This window comes from Molossus molossus, unplaced genomic scaffold (genome assembly GCF_014108415.1).
Source record: "Molossus molossus isolate mMolMol1 unplaced genomic scaffold, mMolMol1.p scaffold_m16_p_4, whole genome shotgun sequence".
Taxonomy (NCBI): Eukaryota; Metazoa; Chordata; class Mammalia; order Chiroptera; family Molossidae; genus Molossus; species Molossus molossus.
The window spans coordinates 58798871-58822366 of NW_023425377.1; the positions used below are offsets into that span (position 1 = coordinate 58798871).

Sequence of the window (23496 nt, forward strand, 5' to 3'; positions counted from 1 at the left end):
AGGACTGCCAAGTGTGGGAGGAATGTGGAGGGATGCGGCCCTCTCCATTCCAGGCAACCCTTACAGCTATTTTCAGCTTCACTTTGAGGGGAAAAAAGTATAATTTCACTTCCCTTTGCCACCCCTCCCACACCTCCTCTCTCACAAAGCACTGAGTTGGGGAAGTAGAGCTGGTTGTCTCAGATCTTCCAGATTTTCCCTGTCCAGGGAGACCCACCTGAGTGGCCTATCCAACTCAGCCCTCACCAAAGCCAGGAAAAATTTTTCACTGCACCCATGTCCTGGAATCCCCACCCTGCCTATTGGTGCATACCCAAGTTTCCCTATGGTGTTACCCAGTCAAGGTTGGGTTGACCCAAATAGTTTGAAGGGTCTGTGTGGTCATAGTGAAATTTTCCTGTCAGGACAACAGTAATAAATGGCCAGAAGACCCTCTCTAGGGTCCTCAGCTGTGTGAACTGCTGCTTACCACAGATCAGAATGCTTGGGCTGAGGGAATGGCTGAGCTACACATTTTTTAAAACAATATTTTTATTGACTTTATTAGGTTAACACTGGTTAATAAGATTATATAGGTTTCAAGCATACATTCTGTAATACACCATCTGTATATGGTATTGTGTGAGCTACACATTCTCAATCATGTCTATAGGAATGATAAGTTAGTTGGTTACATGTTGGCACAGGCTCTGGGCTCTGGTTTTATTCCTATAGAATTATTGTGAGATTCTGAGCCTTTATTGAATTCTACAATTTTCTCCAAATTTTTCTGGTGATTTTAACCTTAGAAGAAGGAGGAGGACTGGGGTGGAAGGGAAGAGGAGGAAGTACTTAAATTAGGATAGTAGACTAAAAAATTATGAAAATAGAAAGTAATGTTTGGAGAAATAAAAGAGAGTGCTGAGGAGAACCCCAAAGGGATCAGCCACTGGAAGAACACTAGACTTGACTTTATCAGATGTGTATTGGGGTTCTAGCTCACCTATCTTCTAGGTAGTGTAAATCTGTACAAGTCATTATCATCTGAGAGCCTCAGTTTTCTAGTCTGTTAAATAGGAAAGCTGAAAACTATCTACAAAGGTTGTTCTGAAGTAATTTTGTGAAGATCAGGAAAGGTAAAGGGTATTTCATATAGACCAGTAGAGAGAAGGTGGGATTGACAAAGGATGAGCTCCGGAGGCCTGGACTCCCACTCTTCGTCATTTTGAACCCAGTGAATACAAGCTCAAGGCTCAACATTACAAGGTGTCCATTGGTGCAACCAAGTTGACATTGAATGCACTACCCACAGTCACTGAATGAAGTAATCCAGGATTGCAGATTAGAGCCAGACAGTGGGAAAGTAAAAATGTGGTTTGAGTTGGTTAGGTGATCACAAGCTGATGGATAAGTTCTTCTTTAACTTGTTGTAAGATGAGATGGTCTTAATCCTCTGCAGAAGACATGTGCATCCAATACCCTCTAATACTTGCTGACCTTTACTGAGCACCACATGCAAGATGCTGAACCCAGAGCTTTACATGAATTGTCTTGTTCAAGCCTCACATATGACTCAAAGAGGAAGTCTATACATTATCTCATACATTTTCAGTTAAGTAGCTTGCCCAAGGCGACGTAGCAAGTGACTGATGACTTGACCTCAGACATTTTGACTCTGGAACCTGTGCTCTAACAGCCCACTGTCTCTCTGAGGACAAGAATAGTGCAATTCCTCTCTCACCTGTCAGCCATACCTGCTTCCCACCTGGACCAAAGGGGGATTATTGCTTTCCCATGAAATTCCCACAGTCAAAAGAATTGGACAAAATACAGCTAAGACTTCCCCCCATCTCCCCATGAAAATGCTTACTTTTTCTGCAGTTGAATTCTGCTATCTGTCTGCTGGGTATGGTTTCTACAAGCAAAAAGTCAGGGTCACTATGTAGCAGAGATCCAACCCACCCAGTGACCGATGTGAGACTAGGAAGAAGGAAAAACATGTAAAATCTGTTGTTTCTCTGGCATGCATTGGATCTGGTTCTTTGAGTGACTCTACCCTTTTAATAAGCTTTGTGGGTAACTCTCTGAGGACCCAGACAAAGGAAGGGGCTGATGAATTTTAAGTGCAAGAGACAAGTTTAAGTTAAAAACATGAGCCAGATTCCCCCTACTGGAGGGCTGTACGTGCAGTGCTATTGTCCTACCCTCCACCGCATCTCTCAGGCATGTACAGCTGATGAGTATAGAGTATCAAGATAATATTATGCACTAGGCACCTGATTCATTTTCCAGCTTCCTGCAGGAAAAAAATAAAATAAAATAAAGTAAGAAAACCTTCTACACTCTAGGATAATTACCAGGGTTGCTATATCTCCAAATCATCAGGGAGTGTCCAGAATTGAACTGCCTTTATTGAAAAGTTACATTGATTCAATATATAGTAATACAGGCAAAAATAATTAAAACTTTGCTAGCTGTGTAAGACCTTAATCCAAATCTCACAAGCATTCAATAAAAGCTGTATGGGCAGGGAACTATACGGCTGACAATTTTGCCAGAGAAGACTAGCTGGCATGAGAGGAGGGGCAGAAGGAGGGGAAGGAGAAGGAGGAGAGGAGGAGAGAAGGGGGAGAAGAAAGAGAAGGGGGAAGAGGAGGAGTTGGAAGAGACAGGCATGTTGGGGAAAGTAGAAAGAATTTTGGCCATTTGTTTATAAGCTTAGTAAGCACCACTAAGCAAAAATGCTTCTATGCTAATTGATAAGCCCAAGATGAGATATAGACAATACAGCTAAAGGATCAAATTCTAGATATGGCTTGAAATTTTAATACAAAAAAAACTATTCTGCCAGCTTCCAAGAATGTGAAATTCTATGGGTTTATCACCTGAAAGTCAAGGCGGAGGAGTGTTTTCTGTATGACTTTTCTACACCATGCTGATGCTGGCTTATCTCCCACATCAAGGGGGACAACCTGGGACCTGATGCCACCCAGATAGGCGTTGTCCACAACCTCTTGGCTAGATGCAGGAGATACTGGACTTGGGCAGGGGATGAAGAGTGGCAATTGAAGTGACTTTCAAATCAGGAACTACATTAAACCTTCTGTTTCAGTGGACCAGCATTTATTAGTGACCGAGCATCACACTGTAGCAGTGAGCACCAAAGGAAGAAGAGCTGGTAAAGAAATAGCTCATCAAATTTCAGCTAGAATGGGTATAAACTTAGGATGGATAGAAAGTCTGATTTGTTATAAATGATGCCTCGTAAGTAATTCAAAAAACTCAGCCCCTGGAGTATTGTTTCCTGTTCCAACTAAGTGATCTGTAACTGTATAATCTAGAAATTATCTTAGTCTAATATTAAAAAATATATCACACATGTGTACAATTTAGTTTACATGTTTATGTCCCATTATCTTGTATAAACAACCCATTAATATAAAACAAAACAAAACGTAACTCTCGGCCTCCCAAGCAAAACTTAAACAAGCGTTGTTTGTAATTCAGTGCTCTGTAAGCCTTCTGCAGGACCAAACCTGTAGAAAATGTGTTCACATGGCGGCTAAGGGCACCATCCTCCTGGATTGCATCAGACCCTGTCAATCCCGTTGCCTGCCCCTCTCTCTGGATTATGGCCTCTAATGTAAAAAGCCTCTGTGTCTCATTCCTATGTCGTTCTTTTCTCGCAGCCATGACCGGACTTGTTGTGCCCCCGATGTAAAGAAGAGGAAGATCTGGTTTCTTATAGCACAAAACTACTTACTCTGATGGACCAATAATGAAGAAAGCACTATTAGCTCTTTGGGGAGAGTTGTGCCCCCAAAATGAACATGATGGACAGATTTAGGTATACAAGGAGCTGCGTCTTACCTGGTCTCACCTTTCTCGTGTAGCTCTAATGGTGGCTACACAAACTGACACTCTTGGGGACAAGGACAAAAGATGTCATTGATGTGGTCAGTGCTAAAAGCAGAAATGCAATTCCTTGTTATGAACATTATAAGAACCACCTTCCTATGTTTGTAAGATATTTAGGAAAAAAAATTGGCAAACAATTCAAGCTTAATATTTTGGATACTATTTGTTTTTCTTTGTAGGAAAAAAAAAGTTGAAAGTTTCTATTTTCTATGAAGCCTTTCAGATACCAATTTAGTTTATGCAGAAAAAATTGAACAAAACAGGGTACCAGCATGAAAGACTTTCTTAAAACGAAACCTGAATTAAATGATGAAATGTTGTTGTATGTGTGTTTGCTTATAGTTTAATCTCTTTAAAAAAAGGGAAAATTTTAAAATGTTTTACAATTATTTAAATAAATAAACGTGTAACTTATTGTAAGTAGAGGTAGAAATTAAGACCTTTTTGGAAGAGAGGAAGTTCTCTTTCTGATGTAAAATGAAACTGATGCAAACATGTAGTAACAAGTTTAAAAGGTGTGTGATTATTACTGCAGTTACTTACTAAACTCTTTTCCCCTATCCTGCATCCCCTTCTTTTTCCATCATTTTATTGACCATGGGCAAGAACAGGTGCCTGATGTAGATTCCTACAGAAAACCCAACACAGAAACAAAGACTTGAGTCCATGCAAATACACACATACTCAGCCCATCAATTCATTCACATCCTCATCTGCCTTCTAAATAGTCTACAAGTCCCTTTTGGTATTCACTTTGTGAAAAATTTTAAGAACTTATATTAGCTTTCAACATTCTTCCATGAGCAGTGCAGAGAATTTCCATGTTTCAGTGCATCTCCGGCTTTGCACCCCAGGGAAAAAGAGTCTCACCTTAAAGAAGAGCCAAAGCCACGTGACTTTCCCAGAGGCCCCTTTGGAATCCTTCGCAGAGCCACACACTCCCTCCTCTTGGGTTACCTGGTTCAGCAGTGAGGTAGAAAGTTCCACAGAACTTCAGAAATAGGTGACTCTGTTTCTTGGACTCCTAGAATGTCAAGTCCTTTCTTCTCTCTCTCTCTAGATTTCCCCTTTTGTGGCATTAAATTCTCTTGAAAAAATGTATGTATCAACCTGGTAGTTTCCAGGCAAGAATGGGATGGGGTATGGAAGAATAATGTTAAAAGCCCTAAATCCCTATCCTGAAATAACACACACACACACACACACACACACACACACAGAACCCCAGATTCTTAGCAGGGTCAGAGATTAGGGGCATCTGTATTCCAAGCAACTCAGTTATCCAGGGCTGTGATGGGCTCTCTGTAGTTCTGGGAGTGGCTCTGATGGGGAAAAACATTGCAGGAGCTGCTGACAGTGGCTGAGTCTTGAAAGCCTATGTGTGAATGGGGATGCATCCAGACTTATTTGGATTTCCAATAAGGATGCCATTTTTTTCCAGGCTAAGGTTTTCCTTATTGACTCATAGGCACCACAATATAGTCTATACACAGACTCCAGTTTGGGGCTTTGGGTTGGGGTTCTAACATTATAAATTGATGCAGCTCTCATGGAAAAACACCTTTAGTGTATCAGAGCTAATTTTAGATGACTTCGTAAATTCTGCCCCAGTGATACATGCCCACAACTACCCAACCCCAACAGTCTTATTTGCCTTTAATCTATTCTAGAATTACCCAATATGACCCAAATATTATTTCTATGCACAGGGGAATCTAAGGTTTTGGAAACTTGGCATACTTATAACTCTTGTTTTAAGTATGGGCTTAAAGCACCAAAATACAGGGAAACACATGAGAGAAAGTTCCCTAGTGAACAATCGGATGGGAGGGGGAAAGTGTGTGGAACACAAACTTACCATCCAAAAGTCAGGGCAGAACAAAGTCAAGCATGTCTAGACCTGGATTTGAGCCAATCCAACATAAGAAATGTATTTTTAAGTAGCATTGCTTTTAGAATCTGTGAATTTCTCTCTTGCATGAAGATGAGTGCAGTACTGTCTTCAAAATGATTGTAGAATTTGTTGGTAGCTTTACACCGAAAAAATGTGTGTAACTAAATACCAGAAATCCTTGACCATTCAACTAGAACCTTGGCAGCAACAAACTTATTTAATTGTACAAATGTGTGTAAGGATTATTTTTAGTGTACTAATAAATTTAAAACAAAGCTACTCTGTCCTGTTTAGTCATTGCTGTTGAATCATTATGGTCCCAGGTTATTTTTGTGCCACTTGGAAGGCAAGTATTTCTATAGGTAACTACAAGTTCTATCCTATCTTTGTAAGAGGAGCTGTGTAAGATTTTTCATTTAAAGGGACAATTTACTTCATTATTTATCTCATATTTTTGTTATAGCATCGTATTTTTTCCCAGTTTTTCTTTGCACATTTCAATATGCATGGTTTAAAAACCATTATCTTCTCTACCTTTTGTACAGTAAGGTCTCATTTTCAACTGTATAGTTTCATTTTTTTTTCTCATTTTGCTTTGTCAGTTATATACAGTATAAAGTTGCTATGCACAGAGCTTTTTGTAAAGACAGCTTTTTTGTTTACTGTTTTTAATGGTCTTACTTATGAAAGAATATCTTGTTTGTAAAATGAATATGCCTACTTCAGTTTTAAAGTTTAAATTATCCTAACAAAAAATAAAATTTTTGTACTGTAAAAATGTTTAAAACTTTGCCTTTTTTTTTTAAGTAAGAAAAACTTAGTTTGGGAATTTTTTTCATTAAGTTTGGAGGTTTTCTCAAAACTGCTAGTCCCTAAGCTATGGTTGAGGAAATCTTACTGCAGATTTAGCTTACATAGCAAGTGTTCTGAGGGATTCTCAAGGAGAGGAGAGAATATGTTTGATTTTAGGCCATTTTCTGTATGTATTTATCTATATACCCATCAGTCAAATTTCTTCATAAAAACTCAAATGATTTCAACTCCTACGTGGGGCTTCAGTTGTAAAGAATTATTGAGATACATGGGTGGTCTACTTAGATTTTAAAGGGCTTGCCGAACAAATGTTATAACTGATCTATCAAACACTGAGTAAAAAATTGGAAGCTGGCCACAAAGACTTGATGCCTATTCTTAAATCATAGGAAGAGAGGCAAGCACATGCTCCTGGAAGGAAATGATCCGTAGAAAAGAACTCGCACAAAAAGATAGAAGGGCTGCAGGAGCTCAGAGAAGACGGTGATTGCAGAGGGTTGGAGTGGTCAGAGAAGTTTCCAAGGGGAAAACCAGGCTGCACCAGGCCTTCAAAGAATGGTAGGAATTTTGCAGTAGATGTTGGTAGTGAGCACTGCAGATAGGAAGGCCATGGTGAGCAAAGATGTGCAAAAAGAAATTCACAAAGCACATTTAGGAGAATGTGATCCTAAACATTAATTTCAACCAGACTACTCACAAACATACTTACAATTGGATTATCTCATTTCTTTTTACAAAGGTACAGATTCTTCAAACCACAGATTGTTTTCTTTGTTTAAGTGGGTGAGATGCTATTTCTAGGCACTAATCTGAGAAAGCCACTGTAGTTTTGCTTTTTCTCTGTGAAGACCAGCTTTCTGCCTAGACTGTGCTTCTCCTGGATCCTTGCATGACTGGTGCCTTCTCATCCTTCAGGCTTCAGGTTAAGTATCATCTACTCAGGGAGGCCTTTGCTGACCTCTGGCCATGCAGGTTTCCTACTTATTCTCTCTCTCTCTTTTTTAAATTTATTTTTATTGTTCAAAGTATTACAGATGTCCATCCTTTTCCCCCTCTATTGGCCCCCTCCTCCCCACTCCCACCCCTCCTTACTTATTCCCTTTAAGTAAACTTTTTTGTGTCCTTATAATTCGTATTTATTTGTTGTCCCCTTTATTGAAGTCTCATAAGAACAGGGACCATTTCTGTCTCAATACTGTATGTGGAGCACTGAGCCCAGTGTCTGAGGTGCCCAACAAGCACTTGATCGAGTGAATGAACAGGCTAAGTGCTGATCTATAAGGGCAGCTGAAAGCACCAGTGTGCTGTATCCATTCTGATTGGCCAGTGCCTGTGCCATGCCAGTTGATAAATGTTTTTAAATTACTCTTGCAATTAGTAGACCATTGCAATTCTCCAGACAAGAGTGACTCATACCTGAATTAAAGATTGGCGATAGAGATGGAAAGTAAAGGAAAGCTTTTAGAGAAAGCTTTGCAGTTTGACAAGACTTGCTGTCTGATTAGATGTGGGAATGAGGGAGGTGGGTGACTAGGATAACTCCTTGTTTGCAAGTCAGACAGTTGGTTTCTGTGATAACATTAAAGTAGGGAATAAAGACAGGATCATATTGTAGCAAATGGAAACAAATGATGATTTTATATTCAGGCACAAATGCTACAGTTCTTTCTCAGTTAGCTAAAGATTGTTTCCAGTAGTTTATTCAAGAAGGACTCAGAGAATTATACTCTTTGGTTCATGTATATCAAAGAAGATTGCTCTATTTTTATTTGAATGGCTGTTTAGTTGGGTATAAAATTCCTGGGGTTACACTTTCTTTTTTTGAGAACTTCATTAGAGGGTTTTAGGGGTTTTGTTTTTCAGCTAGTTCCTAGTATTGAATGCTGCTGTGGTGATGTCTGAAGTCATGCCTTTCTCATTCCGCTGTTTATTCTCTCTATATAAACAAATGAATCCTATAATTTATTGTTTAAATCATGACACTTTTGAGAGTGAAAGGGAGCACAATAAATAATTACACCTGGAAAACAGATGTAATCTGGCAGTTGGTCACCCTTGATATTTTTGTTTGCCTGCCTAAAAGTCTTCCTTTGTATTTAAAGGCCAGGAACTTGTCTTGGTGTTGATTGTTCGCTGTAATGTTTCCTCCCCTTGGGATGTAGTGTTCCCTCTCAATGTATAAAATTAAGCCTTCTTCTATTTCTGGAAGCTTTTCTTTAATCATGACATTAGAATACATTCTCTGTTTTTCATTTTGGTTCTATTTGCTAGTGACACCAGTTAATCATATGCTGGATTTCTATTGTTCATCATTCATGTCGATCACATTCTCTCTAGCCCCTCTTGACTCTTAGTGCACCTGTACACTTGCTTTCTCACTCTTGTCCTCCTCTATATTCCTTCTAATGTGGACTTAATTTCACAGATGGCTTTAATTTTTCTTTCACTTTTCATAAGCTGTGTAGCTTATAGCCCATTGCTTTCTGTTATATTGTTTACTTTCATCGAGCTATTGCATCTCTGCTATCAGTTATTGTTTTATAGAGAAATTACTTTGTATTACTATTATTATTATTATTATCACGAGCTTGATCAGAATTACCATCAACTCCATGACAACTTTTTTTTCCCGGTGAGTGTTCTTCACCTATAATTTGTTTAGCTTTTCTTTTATTCCCTCATGTTATATAGATGTAAATCATATTTTAATAACTTTTTTATATTCTTCTTTGATTGAGATGAGATATTTCTGGATCAGCTATTTGCTAGATTTTGAGAGAGGAAGTTTAAGACAATGTACCAGGTTAGAAGGAGTTCTTATTTCAGGTGTGTGTGTGTGTGTGTGTGCGCGCGCATGTGCAAGAAAGAGAGACAGAGAGGCCTTTTTGCTTTGACTCTTTCTTGGGCAAACTAAACCAGCATTTGTTCAGTTGCTCCTGATACGTACTACTATTTCTCACCAACTGACTGGTTCATACATACATGACTTGTTTGGGTAATGCCCTCATGAGTCTTGCCTACTATGCTTCATGTCTAAATGGGGGTCCATGGATATGTCTATAATCAGACTATACGTTTGTTGAAATTGTTTCAAAAGGAGACTGTTGGTTTTGACCCTTTTTATCTCACCAGCTCTGTATGATATTAGCAGCTGAAGCATCTTTTTGGTCTCTACACATTCCTGCTTGACTTCCCCTGCCATTGCCATCCTTTCCTCATAAACTGTGATTTGAGATAACCAATTTTCCTAGTTTCTTCGAAGATGAAATTCGTGCTTCTCTTTCTCATTTCCCTATTTTCTTTAGAGTGACTCTGAGTGGGAATTGATGAGAAAGATCTTACGACAGCATTTTAATCTGATGTCTTTATATTCTCTGCTTTGTACCACAGTAAGTCTAAGAGAAACTGCTGCAGTGTGCTATAAACTCCTTCATTCTACCTCCATCCTAGCTGACCTAGAGGATTGCTCTTGATAATCAGGTCTTGTGGCCCAGCTCAATGGCTATATCCTTTACTCTCTCCACTGGCTCCAGACAAATACAAATAAAATACAGGTAATTCCCAAAACTACTACTAAAAGTGATTGTCCAACTGGAATTTGTTACAATAAATAATACACAAAAAGGAACTTGTGGCCTGACTCTGTGAAATAGGTCATATCAATTGTCATATCATCAGTGCTTTGGGTCATCCCACTTTGAACAGTAAAACTCTATTTTTCATAAATTTTATCCATAGAAGACAGTATGATAAAATGAAAATGACTAGGATTTAGAGATCTAAATTCAATTCACATTCTATCATCTTTAGTCATGATTACTTTATAAGTAATTTTGAATAAATCACTGCATTAAGTCTTCATCTTCTTAAATGCAAAACAACAATAATTATACATAGATGTAGGTATATACACATACATATACATATATATACATGTATATCAGATACACATATACATATGTATAGCTGTGATTGTCCTTTTTTTGTACTTAAGAAGACTAAGACTCAATGCAGTGATTTATTTAAGATTCCATAACTAAGGATGTGCATAGTAATATATATATATACACACATACACATATATTTGTGCACATATGTATAGTTATTATGATTAAATAAAAACATATCCACATTTTAAGAGTGTAAGAGGGTTGAATTTTTGGTTTTGGTCTCTTTATTTTACTGCTCTTTTCTCAACACTTAGAATAGTGCTTGGCACAGTACATGTACTCAATAAAAATCAACAATAGAATGATTTTTAAAAGGTCTACACATGACAAAGGCTCCGGAAATTCAACTACAGTAACAGTTTCAGCGTGGGCTATCGGGTCTCACAGACTCAGGTTTGCAGCCCAGCTCTCCTGCTTGCCAGGACAAGAATAAAATGAGCGCTGAGACTCAGAACTCTCTGGTTCACCATCTTTGAAAGAGCAGAACTATAGTACTGGGTCTTGTCTTGTGGTCAGTTGACATCTCCCTCTTACACCATCCTGCTGCTTCTCACATAGGTGCTAAGAAGGAAGCAGTCAGAGCACAGGGCTCACTCCAGTCTGTTCTGGGGATAAAAGAGTGAAGAGCAATGGGAACATTATTTAGCCATGGATACCCTTTGAACCAATGGTAAAATTTAGGCTAGAACAATAGGCCCCGTGCCGAGATAATAGTTCTCTAGCACTCTGTGTACTTGGGAGTGGTACACCCAAGAGAAGCTACAGTCACAGTTCTTTATAAGTAACAATAAAAAAGAGAAAAGGATGTGTCCCAATCACCAGTCTATGTTTTCTTCCTTTGAAAGTTAGGAAGAAATTTTTATCATAGACCAGAACATCTGGTGTGTCATGAATATGACTTTTGAGGACAAAGCAAGCATTGTTTTCAATTCCAGAGTTTTTGCAAGTCCAAGAGTTTAAACCCATGAAAAATTGCTTTTAAGACAGGAATGAGACCAGAATGACTGTCTTTATTAAATCCAAATATTAAATCCAAATATTTACCATTTCTGAGCAAGAAAAAAATAGTTGCATAGAACTCTACATGTCTCAAAGACTGTGACTGCACAGATTTAAAATATTATATCCATTAAACATGAATAACACATTATTGTTAACAACAATAATGATAATGTCTAATACAGTGAAAATGTTAAACTTCTATTCTATACACAGTGGAGTAGCAGAAAGAGTGTGAGCACTGGAAATTAGCAAACCTGAGTTCAAATCCCACGTCCATCCTTTACTGTACCTGTATAATTATCAAAAAAGTATCTTTAGAAGCTGCAACCTCCCCTCTGTAAAATGAATAGTGATAAGAAGATCTTTATGCCAAGATTCTTTTTCTGCCAAGATTGTTGTGAGGTTTAATAACATAATGAATGCGAAAGTGGCAGACCCAGTAAGTGTTCAGCTCCATACATTTTTATTCCTTTCTCCTTAGCCTTGGAGAAATTAACATGTGTTTATCTGGAAAGCTATACATCACTGTTTGGTTGTTTTTTTTTTAAATTTATCTTTATTATTGAAAGTATTACAAATGTCCCCCCCTTTTTCCCCATTGACCCCCTCTACCCTGCTCCTGCCACCGCCCCAGGCCTTCACGGCACTGTTGTCTGTGTCCATTATATATGCATATAAGATTTTTGGTTTAGCTCTTCTCACCCTTCCCACCCCCTTCTCTCTGAGGTTTGTCAGTCTGTTGCCTGCTTCCCTGTCTCTGGATCTATTTTGTTCATCAGCTTATTTTGTTCATTATATTCCACAAATAACTGAGGCCACCCATCACTCTTTCCTTACAACTCTTCCCTAGCAGCATTGAAAGGGGGGTTATTAATTAGTCCTTGTTTGTAAAACACTTAGAAGATGAAAGTGCCGGGTGTGGACCGGCACCATTTACATCACAATACACGAGCTGGCTGCTCCTTCAAGTGGATCCACTTACAATGTGAGGGAGTCTCAATTGATGCGTTTCAGTCATTCATGGATTAATGTCTGATTCTGAAAAAGACCTGTGTCTGCCAGGCTAGAGTCAGTTCTGTGCAGCAGGCAGGCATTTCTGGAGATGCCATATTATAGATAATCCTTGAATAGCCAGGGTTCTGAGAAACCAATGAAAGGAGGTTGAAAGGTTTTTATAGTTTTTCTACAAATTGCACCAAGGTCTCTTTAGTGACAACTTTAAGCAACAAAGAGCTATCTGACCTGTTTTGGTTTCACATTGTCTCTTCGCCCTTGGAGATCTTAGAATCCAGGAACAGGGAAAGAAAATCAATCCTATGTGGATAAAAACAGTATTCTTCAAGCCAGGGCTCGTAAATCCCTGGGGGAGAAGTGTGAGGTCCGCAGAGAGGAGTTGGGGGCCTCGCATTTCTGACACTGATCTCTATCATCTGGTTCTGGTCACATGGAAAGAGACTAGACTTCAGGTAGTGAGCACCCAATAGAGTATATAGATGTCATATTATAAACAAATACCTGAAACTTATGTTATTATCAACCAATGTTATCCAATAAATTTAATTTAAAAATTTTTAAGCAAAATAGAATAATTGTGATTAATTTTTATGTTGTTTTAATAGTATTAAAACAGAATTTCGCTTAAAAAAAAAAAAGATTGCACTGCCCCACATTGTTTCAGCAAAACTACATCATCCATCACAGTAAAATGATGTTAATATTCAATTTATTGATTTAGTGGTTTTGATTGTTTTTACTTCATGAATCATTTTTATTTAAATTAAGTATATATGAAAGTATAAAAACTTAATCTTACATTTTAATTGTATGCAACTTTTAATGCAATTATAGTATAAATAATTTAAAAAACACTGTCAACTTTTAAGGGTTTTTTTCTTCCTAAATACATTACTCAAATTTGAGAAACACTGGAGTATGGCAATGAGAAAGAGGAGGAAAATGTTTGGTAATCTACAAATTGGGTCATCATTCCTTGAATAATCAAGACTTGGCTGAATGTTAATTCCTGTGTTCTGTAATTCAGCATCAATAAAAGAAATCTCCATGTATTATTCCAGAATTTCATTTTTGCCTCTGAATTATGTTCATATCCACAAATCCCAGCCAAGGACCTATTGAATAATTGTCCCCACATGTAACATTTTCCTGGTGATGTTTTCCTTTCCTTGGTTCTAGGAAATATAGAAATGTGTTTCTAATTATTAGCAGAACCACCCGGTAACTGCACTGTATCATTGCAATAACATGACTCATTTAGTATACAGTTTGGTAGAACTCAGAGTCATCTTTGACGCCATCCAAGAAAAATCATTTACCAAAATGACCTCACATTGCACAGGCTCACCTATAACCAAGACGATCATATTATGTAATCCAAAAACCAGAACGTGTGACTTGACAAGTATCAATATATCTACAACTGGGGTTTCCTGGAAAATCCAGGACAAACACATTTTTGTGACATAAGCTATAGAAATCACCTACTAAATGATGCTCTGGTGCCTTCACTTTCTTAACTTTGAGAACTAAAAGCAACTGGTTCATGTCTCCACAGTCCTTATGTGTGTGTGGGCTGAGGCCCAAAAATCTATCACTTCCCCGAGTTCACTGAGTGTGTAAGAGGTGAGAACAGAAATCAAACCAACTCTTCTGGGACTATTACCCTGGCTTTGCAGGAAAACCAAAAAAATCTCTTCCTATATAATAAGCCTTCTAAAAACTGGCCCTCCTTTAGGTTTAGTGGGATTGGCATAATGATGATAGAGAAAGTGGTGTGCCCAGAACCCTGGGGAAATGCTCAGACATCAGGCTAGATTTTTATTCTATGTTGAACCATATTGTACTGGCCATAGGCTCCAAGTTTGTGAGTTTATGCTAATTTGCATGGCATATAATTTTTATTTTAGTTACTACTCTCTTTCCTTCTTAGTTGTTTAACTGTTTTGTTGTTGTTGTTGTTGCTGTTTTGCTTTTGATTTTTTAAGTAAGAATGTCAGAGAGTAGAAGGAGAGATAAAATGAAGAGGGACCAGGGTAGGTATATGATCTTCTTTTATCAAGGTATAATTAACAGATAACATTTATATTAGCAATTATATTATTTTCAGGTGTACAGCGTGATTTGATATTTGTATATATTATGAAAATTATCATTACAATAAGGCTAGTAACATTTGTCACCATGCATAGTTATACATTTTTTTGTGATGCTCTTTTAAAATGTACTCTCTTAGCAACTTTCAAATATGCAGTATACACTACACATTTGATCCTAAAACAAAGAGCAGCAGAAGAATTTTCCAGCATGGCCATGTATATTGGCATGGAAGGAACGAAGTACAATGCTGAAAAAAAGTTCGGTTATGTAAATTCTCAGAGGCCTTAGGCACAAGTAGGAGAAGTCAAAGATAAATAGTAAGCAACACCAAGATTCTGTCCTGCAGGACTTGTTTTTATGTGGGGAGTGCAGAGGGGGCTGTTCCTCTGTGAGAACACGTGAGATGTGATTGATGGCATCCATTCCTGGGAAGTGACAGCAGAACGTGGGGCCTCACCTTGACATTCATCAGCATAGCAGAGAATAAGGAGCCTGTGGCAGAGGCAGCAGCTGGAGGAAAGGAGTAGAGGAGTTGCAAAGCCTTAGGCAAAATGCTTCGGTTTCCTCATATCAGCACTGGGTTCGTTCTACCTAGCAGAGGTCTATGTTGGCAATAGAAAGCTGAGAGGGAGTAAATCTGGGAAGGACTCTTTCCTCAACATGCTCTAACTTAGTTTTCTAAAAACCAAGGACTTAGACAATTTTATCAAAGAAAACTACATAAATATACCAGTGCCTTTTGTGATGTTCTTTCTCAAGTGTGCATAGAAATGCCAAGTGAAACTGCCTATTGATTCTGACATCCCAGCCAAGCTTCCTACATGCAGAACCCACAAGGTATTTCTTTATCCTGGCAAGGTTTAGGCATGTGCATATGATGCTGCATTGGGGTCTTTAAAGAACACAGAGTAGGTGATGTCTCAGGTGGACAGTTGCTGCAATGGAAGGCCTTCAAATCAGAAGCACTCTTTTCAAATCTCAGTTTGTCTATTGATGAATCGTGTCAGCTCTTGTCTCTCTGAGACTCCATTCTCTGTTCTGCAAAATGGATCAATTCCTACTTAGCTCGTGGGTTGCAGTTGGAACCAAATGAAATGACTGTTGTGAATGTAACCAGCACAGAGCAGAACTAATACTTATCAGTAGAAATCAGTGCTCTTGAATGTGAATCAAGGGTGTAGTTCATGTTAGAGAGTGACTGTTTTCAATTCTAAGATATTGATAGGTAATAGAAAATCAATAGGCAATTATGGAAAAGCCTTGTGAAACTTTGTTAAAAGATCTGAAGAATTAGACTAGAGATGACCTTGGTGGCAAAAAGCAGATATAGAGAGATAAATCCAAGGAGGAAAGTATATAAGGCCTTGGGGTGATGGGAGTATTCTAAAATTAGAATACTTGTAGTGAAGGCGGCAGAACTTTAGTAAATAAACAGATTAAAACTATTGCGTCATACACCATGATGATCAATTTTATATTTCAACTTGTCCACTCTGTAGTTCCCATTTATTTAATAAAAAATAAATCTGGGTGTTGTGAAAGTATTTTGCACGTGTGATTAATATCTACACATCACTGATTTGAAGTAAAGTGGATTGCAATTGATAATGTGGATGGGCTTTATGAAATCAGTTGAAATGCCTTAAGAGCAAAAGCTGAGGTTTCCAGGAAAAGAAATTCTGCTTCAAGACTATAACATCAACTTCTGTATGAGTTTCCAGCCTGCTGGCCTGCCCTATACATTTCAGACTTGCCAGGCCCCATAAGAACCCATATATACATTTGTTCTGTTTTTCTGGATAACCCCAATGAAGACTACACTTAAAACAAATGAAGTTGCCTGGCTGGTGTGGCTCAGTGGTTGAGCATTGACCCATGCACCAAGAGGTTGCTAGTTCAATTCCTGGTCAGGGTACATGCCCAGGTTGTGGGGCTGATCCCCACTTGGGGGGCATGCAGGAGGCAGCCAATCAATCTTCTCTCTCATTGATGTTTCTATTTCTCTCTCCCTCTTCCTTCCTCTCTCTCTAAAAATCAATAAAGAAAAAATTAAAAAACAAATGAAGTTATTGTAAGTAAACTATGTGTCAATAAATTGTTTTTTCTTTAAACTACATACTATCTGATTTTATTTTTATAAAATTCTAGAAACTGCAAACTAACCTATAGTGATGGAAAGCATATCAGTGGCTGCCAGACCAGAGGGGAAGACGACGGAGGAGCATGAGGAAGCTATTGAGGGTGACGGCTTGTTCACCAGCTTGATTGAGGTGGTTTCATGGGTGTTTACATATGTGAATATCTATCAAAGAACACACTTTAAATGTGTGCAATTTACTGTATGTCAATTCTACCTTCATCAGTTGGTTTATCTAAAAATAAAAGAGAGACAGAGAGAAAGAGAGACAAAAAGAGATTCAGGAAGATAAATCCAAGAGGAAAAAATGTCTAAGGCTTAGAGTGGATGGGGCCCATGTTGCCTCTTTTGTCCCCCCTTCATCATGCTAGCCCTCCCCACTATCCAGGACTCTGGGAGCACCCATTCCTCTTCTAACTCGAGTGGAGCTGCCAGCAACGGTTTGCCCCTGGACATAATGAGCCCATCCATGATTGGAGATAAAATAGAAAAACTGTAAAAGTTCAGTTGGCTGTAATCAGAAAGAATGTTGATAAAGTATCCTGCTGCCTTGTTTTGTCCACCAGGGAATCAGTCTTGGAGCCCATGTTTTGTCCAAAAGGAGTGGCATACAGAGCGTCCATCCCCTCACAAGCGCAGCTGGTCGGAGAACACAGAGCTTCCAGAACTAACTGAGAGGTAAAACCACAGGGTCAGAGGAACAGAAAGAGCTGCTTCCCTCACTCCGAAGAGGAAATGGGGGGGTGCCAAGCTTCTGCTCAGACAGCTGCCCTGAGCAAGTCCATGGGCCAAGGCTGAGGAAAAGCACCTAGTCTGTCCTGGGGAAAAAGACATCAAACTCTGAAAAAGAAATCTGGTCAGGTTCAGCACAGAGATCCCCCTTACCTGTATTTGCTAAACATTTTGGTGACAAGGAAAAAAAACTTAGTGGACAATACCAAAAGCCATTCATTGACTGTGAGCATGCTCAACTGCATGGGTTTGGCCCTTTTCAGCTCTACTTTTCTTGTCCACATGGTGTCTGAAATTTAAAACTACTCAAGATGTTTTTGCAGATACAACACGACTGTTTCAGGCATGATTCTGGTGCCCAGAATAAGTCAACAAGGGAGGCTGAGCAAGCTCCCAGGAGCAGTCTGGCCCTCTCTGGGATGATCCTTGGCATGCACGCACTCCTCGGCCTGACACCGCTGGCCTCCAAGTAGCACTCCTGGAACGCACCGCCCTGGGACTGCCTGAGCTTCCAGTCTACCTGGGAGTGAGGTGAGGAGGGAAGAGAGTGCACGTGCGTGTGTGTGTGTGTGTGTGTGTGTGTGTGCAAGGGACAGCCTGAAATAAATGTAAAATACAAATTTTACCATCAGAAGACTGGGATTCATATTCAAGTTACTTTGTACATGAGCATTTTGACTGTGGAAAAATAACTTGGTTTTTCTGAGTACACTTTATAATCTGTAAAATGGACTCATGTAACTAGCTTATGGGATGGTTGAAAGGATCACATGAGATAATATGATAATACATGGGAGGGTGATTTATAAGCTGGGAGGCCCAGGTAATGAGATGCTCCACATTGCCCAAAGGGCCTCATACCCAGGAAAGTCAAATTTATGGACACACAGCTCCAAGATGACCTGCGAGGTGGGAGCGGAGTGATAGACAGGCCATGGCAGGGCAGGCCCAGCTGTCTGAAGACAGGTATCACAGAGGAGGTGCTCTGAGCCCTGCTGCTGGTTTTAAGACCCACAGGCCTGTTTTAATCCATAAAAAGCAACAGGATTAAGCTATTTTTAACGTTTACTTTAAGAAATCAGTGCAAGATGCTTTTTCTTCCCTGTCTCCAATACCTCACCCAGTGTGTCATCGACTACCACTACCCACATTTCAAAAGTGCCTTGCCTGAGGCTTCCCAAAGCTAGGGGCTTCGCCTGCAGTGTGACAGCCAGCAGTGGCAGGGCCAGAACACAGGCCTGCCTCTAATCCCCCTGATTTCCCATTTGAATTTTAAAATAATATAAGCAAGATGTTATATAGTTTTGAACTGAAAAATCTTTTAAAATAAGATTATTGTTTTCCTGTATGAGATTCAAGCTGGGCCTTGGAAACAAAGAAAGAATTGGGAGAACTTGGAAAGATTTGGAAAGGACATGGCCAAAGTGAACAAAAGGTTGGGAGCGAAACAAGAAAATGTTCCCTGAAAGGGAAAAATTAAAGAATTTGTTCACTAGATGGGAAGTTCCAAAGAGGCCAGGAATCATGTCTTGTAACTTTACTTAGTGGCCTCCTCCCCCTCTAAGGAGCCCAGCTGGGAACGTAGTGTATTCTGGTTGATCTACTGATCATTTCTATCTGTCTTTTCCCATCTGAAATAGGTGTGAGGCATTTAAATATACTACCAAGGATGCAAAGGCTCTTTCTTTGCAGACCTCAAAAAGAGTGTGCAAGTGCCAAAGTTTTGAAAGAATAGATTGCAGACCTTTAGTTCTAGGGATGACCTCTCAATGTAACTCACAGTCTGAAAAGCCAGTGATGCCCTGACCTTGCCCATATCAAAAGGCCAATTCCAACATGATCTGCAGGTCAAAACTACTTCTCTACTTATGGAAGTCTTGTCAGCACCAAGAGGATTCCAGCAATGTGGTTCAGCCACCCGGAAGACCAGGAAGAGATTTTTCAATATCATTTGAGGCTTTGTGGGAGAGCAAATGTCGAGCCCATAATAGATGCTTTCTGATCCTTCTCACACTGCATCTGGCTCTCCTAAGTATTGGTCTTATTATGTTTTTAAAAATAGCTCAGTAGTAATTTGTGTGCTGAACTGGCTACAGGATAAAAAACCCACCTGAATAAATTCTACTTGTTCCTATCAGCCAGAGACCCAGAACTACAGCTGCAGTTTCCTCAAAGCTAATTTTCAGCATTAGGTTTCATCAGAATCTAAATTTCATTCTAATAAACGATGAAACAGCAGCTACTCTTTCAGCCACTTATTCGGGTGATCAGGGAATTGGCATATGAGTTAAAAATTTCCATTGGTGACAACACACAGCTGTTGAGGTGCAAAGATCTGAGACTCTAATCAGACCAGGTTGTATAAGTAGCACTGTCTCATTATCTCTGCTTGGGGGATAGGGTTCACTGGGCAGCTGGGGCTGTATGGAATGTCAACAGAAGAGCTAATGGGAAGTCGATACACAAAGATATCAACTTAGAGGAGAGGAAGTGGGAATACGGAGTGGGGCAGCCACTTCACAACAGTTCTTGCATGAGGCAGCATCAATAACCAATGTTACTCTTTTCCTGCATTTATAAGAAATGACATCCAGCCCTGGCCGATTTGGCTCAGCGGTTAGAGCATCCACCTGCGGTCCGGAGAGACCCAGGTTCAGTGAGACCCGGGTTTGGTTCCCGCTAAGGGCATGTACCTTGGTTGCAGTTCGTCCCTGGCCCTGGTTGGTCGTGTGGGTGGCAGCCATCGAAGTGTCCTTTTCACATCAATGTTTCCCTCTCTCTCTCTTCTTCTCTCTCCCTCCCACTCTGTCTGTACAAAAAATGGAAAAAAAAAAAAAGAAATGACATCCAGAGCCTCCCATTGGCATATAATGCAGTGTTCTCCCAGGAACTTTGAATTTTTCCAACATTCTGAGGAAAATTGTAATGTCAATTAAGCAAGACTGGGAAGCTGTCTGTCTTGAGTGCCTGGCACAGAATGGGTAGTCCATAAGCGGTGGCTATTCATTCTACTAAAATAAAAGTGGACAGGGCCCTTCTAAATTTGCTGATTTGCAAAATAGGTGATAGTTATCTTAGAAATAATAAAAGTAACAATGATCATTGGCCAAGCTACATAAAGACTACAATTGTTCAAATATTTTTATACCCATTATGTACTTAATCTGTCCACATGATGTTGTATAGTAGGGATGCTTGTTATTCACCCTTTAAAGATGAGGTTTCTTGAGGGGTCTATAGAATAAACAAACATACCTCTGTTCTTACTCAAGTACAGAACCTACAAGGACCAGGCAAGTAAAGAGGAAAAAGTTGATTTTATTGCTGATAAGAGTTATTGGGTATTGAAGCTGAGTATTGGGTATATGAGTCTGTTAACATTCCTGCCCCACTTCCCATAGGCACATGCAACAGGTATCAATATAGACTCTGGGGTAGCCCACCAAGAACAAGTTTGAGTCTTCACCGCAGATTCACATACCAAGAATTCAAGATGAGATGAGAGAACACATCTCTCTTGCTTACAGATTTTTGATAAATGAGCTCCACCCGACTAGAAGCATCTCCTCAAGGCTGCCACTTTGTAATTAGGTACCTTCCTACTCTTTTCAAGGGTAAGTGGATGGGGGGAGCAGATCCAGCAGTGTCACTCATGGAAACATAAGGAGAGGAGAAGTGATTTCTCCTAATACATTCCAGCTCTTTTGTTTTCCTAACACATGGGGTTTAGCCATCAAGAGTACGGTCATCCCAGATGTGGATACATTTCCTGAGGGATCTTTTCCTCCTAGCAGCACTACTTCCACTTTTTGAGACCAGCCCACCCCCGAACACAATCCACAGCCCCTTCAGACAGTTCTGCTGAGTTCACAGGTGGGCAGTCCAGAATTGGCCCCTAGAAGACTCTAACTAGATCCAAGGAACAAACTAATTTAACTAAGTGCAAACTCACTCCCTATTTTGTTTTTCTCTCCCCAAAACTCTTCAGCCACCTTCTCTAATATAGTGCTTTCCAGAGGCTCTACAGTGTGATTAAATAACAAAATTAAGATAATTATATAATGCCAGCAACAAAGAGGAGACTATATTTGAATATAAATTCCCTCCCATTAGGAAATTCCAAGGGAGATATTGAAGTCCAAACATTAAATAATCCTCTTGGAAGAAACATCCAAAGATATTTTAGTCCAAAAGAATAAAGTCCAAAGTTGAATTTCCTTAACTTGTGGAATTCAAGTCCAAAGACATTAAAGCCAAATTCAAATTTTTAGTTTTCCTGTGACTTTGATATGCAAAGAAATTTATGTCCAGAATTTCCTTTCCCAATTTCCAGTCCTGCTCAGTTTCAAGCAGAGAGTCTTGGCCTTTAGCAGCTGCAGATTAGGCTGTGTTCGTGGGAATGGGTGTGGACTCTTCCCAGCCTCTCAGGAACCCATTTTTTTAAAGAGCTCAAAGAATTAATAGAAAATGAAAGATTATTATCATATAAGCCCATTATTCCACAAAATTGAGAACTACAAGAAATGTCCAGTCACCAGAGACGTTATCTGAGCACAATTAGTTTTTCAGAACCCAATATTTAGTGATTCCAGAGATCCAGCAACATTTGGGGAAAGGAGAAAATCTGTGGATGAAACCACAATTTGAGTCCTGAAAGCCAAAATATTGGTTAGTATTTAACAAATTCAGAGCCAAATTAGGGTGAATTCTAGAATGTATGGATAAGCCATGTGAAGATTTTTAAGTCCCCCATGATTCTCTCCCTCAGCTCCAAATGAGATTCAAGCAATGCAAAGATGAACGACGTCAGTATATCTGATCCAGCCCTGCTTTGCCTGTGCCCAACACAAGACACCACTGTGCTCTGTAGATTGTGTGCTGACTACAATGATTTCCACTTTTGGCCAACAGACTTGGCCAAGATCCGCAGTCAAAGCTGCAAGCACAGTTCTGTCTACCAATGCCTGGCGTACAACAATGCCATGCCATGCTTGGGTGTTTGAGGTGAAGTTGTAGAGGCCACACATGAAAGTGGGCTTCCCTGAGACCCCAGAAGCCTACTGGCTCAAGTCTAGCAACCAGAGTATGCTCAAGTCCACATTTACTTAAAACTGCATTAAAATAGACATTTTTTCATGGACAAAGCCATCAGGAGTGGGGTAATCACATTACTTTCTTGTTAAACTAGGACATTTTTGAGAGTTAAAAAAAAAAAAGAAGAGAAAAATAAATACTATATGACAAAAAGCGTAAACTATACCAGGCAAGTTGAGATGCATGGTTACTTGAGCCATAAGCTTCCTTGTCTCATTCAAAGCAAAAGCCTAATTTCTCTAGGGAAGCCTCTCCACATAGGAACTGAAAAGTAAGAACTGGGAGTTCCCCCAAAAGAATTTTTTAAATGAAGTTAAAATGCTTATAAGTAATGCAACCAGAAATGAATCCAGGTCTTCTGGTTGTAAAGCCATTGTTCTTCCAATGCATCCATGCTCTTCCCCATCTCCCCACTAGTCACATCTCTGTTACAATTTGAAAGACTTTTCTCCCCTTACTCTGCTTTTGCTTTGAAAAAATAATGTTTTTTTATGCTACATGAGTAATAGATGTCCACTGTAGAAAATTTGGAAATTGTTGAAAAGCATGAAGAAAAAAAATCAATTGTTATTTTGCCATTGAGGAATAAGCTATATTATCATTATCTTCAAATTTGTTTTCTGTGTATGTGTGTGAGTTTGTGTGTGTGTGCAATAGTATTTTTTAGCTATTCCCAGTTTGTTTTTTCTTTCTTTCTACTATATTTCCCATTTTCTTTACCCCCGACTTCAAGCAGATAGAAGGCAATAGGCTCATGGTCTCAGGAGAGAAATAAGACAGCAAAAAGCAGAAAATAAGAATTTAGTTTCCAAAAGCCCAGGCCCATCAAGGATACTATTCTAGACACCTCTGAGACAAATAAT

The 23496-nt window shown here is 39.3% G+C and overlaps 1 protein-coding gene across 7 annotated transcripts in view; it reads left to right on the forward strand.

Moving 5' to 3' along the window:
* EBF2 (EBF transcription factor 2) overlaps positions 1-4257 on the forward strand; it is a 198180-nt gene extending 193923 nt beyond the window's left edge. For 5 of the 7 annotated variants that reach the window (XM_036240193.1, XM_036240198.1, XM_036240194.1 and 2 more), the window contains one exon: positions 3669-3959. In XM_036240193.1, coding sequence (XP_036096086.1) covers positions 3669-3700 — 32 coding nt within the window. In that variant the 3' untranslated portion in view covers positions 3701-3959. Of the gene's footprint in view, positions 1-3668 lie in introns of all 7 variants that reach the window. The other 2 variants (XM_036240192.1, XM_036240195.1) reach the window with 1 other exon arrangement.
* The last annotated feature ends 19239 nt before the right edge of the window (positions 4258-23496 follow it).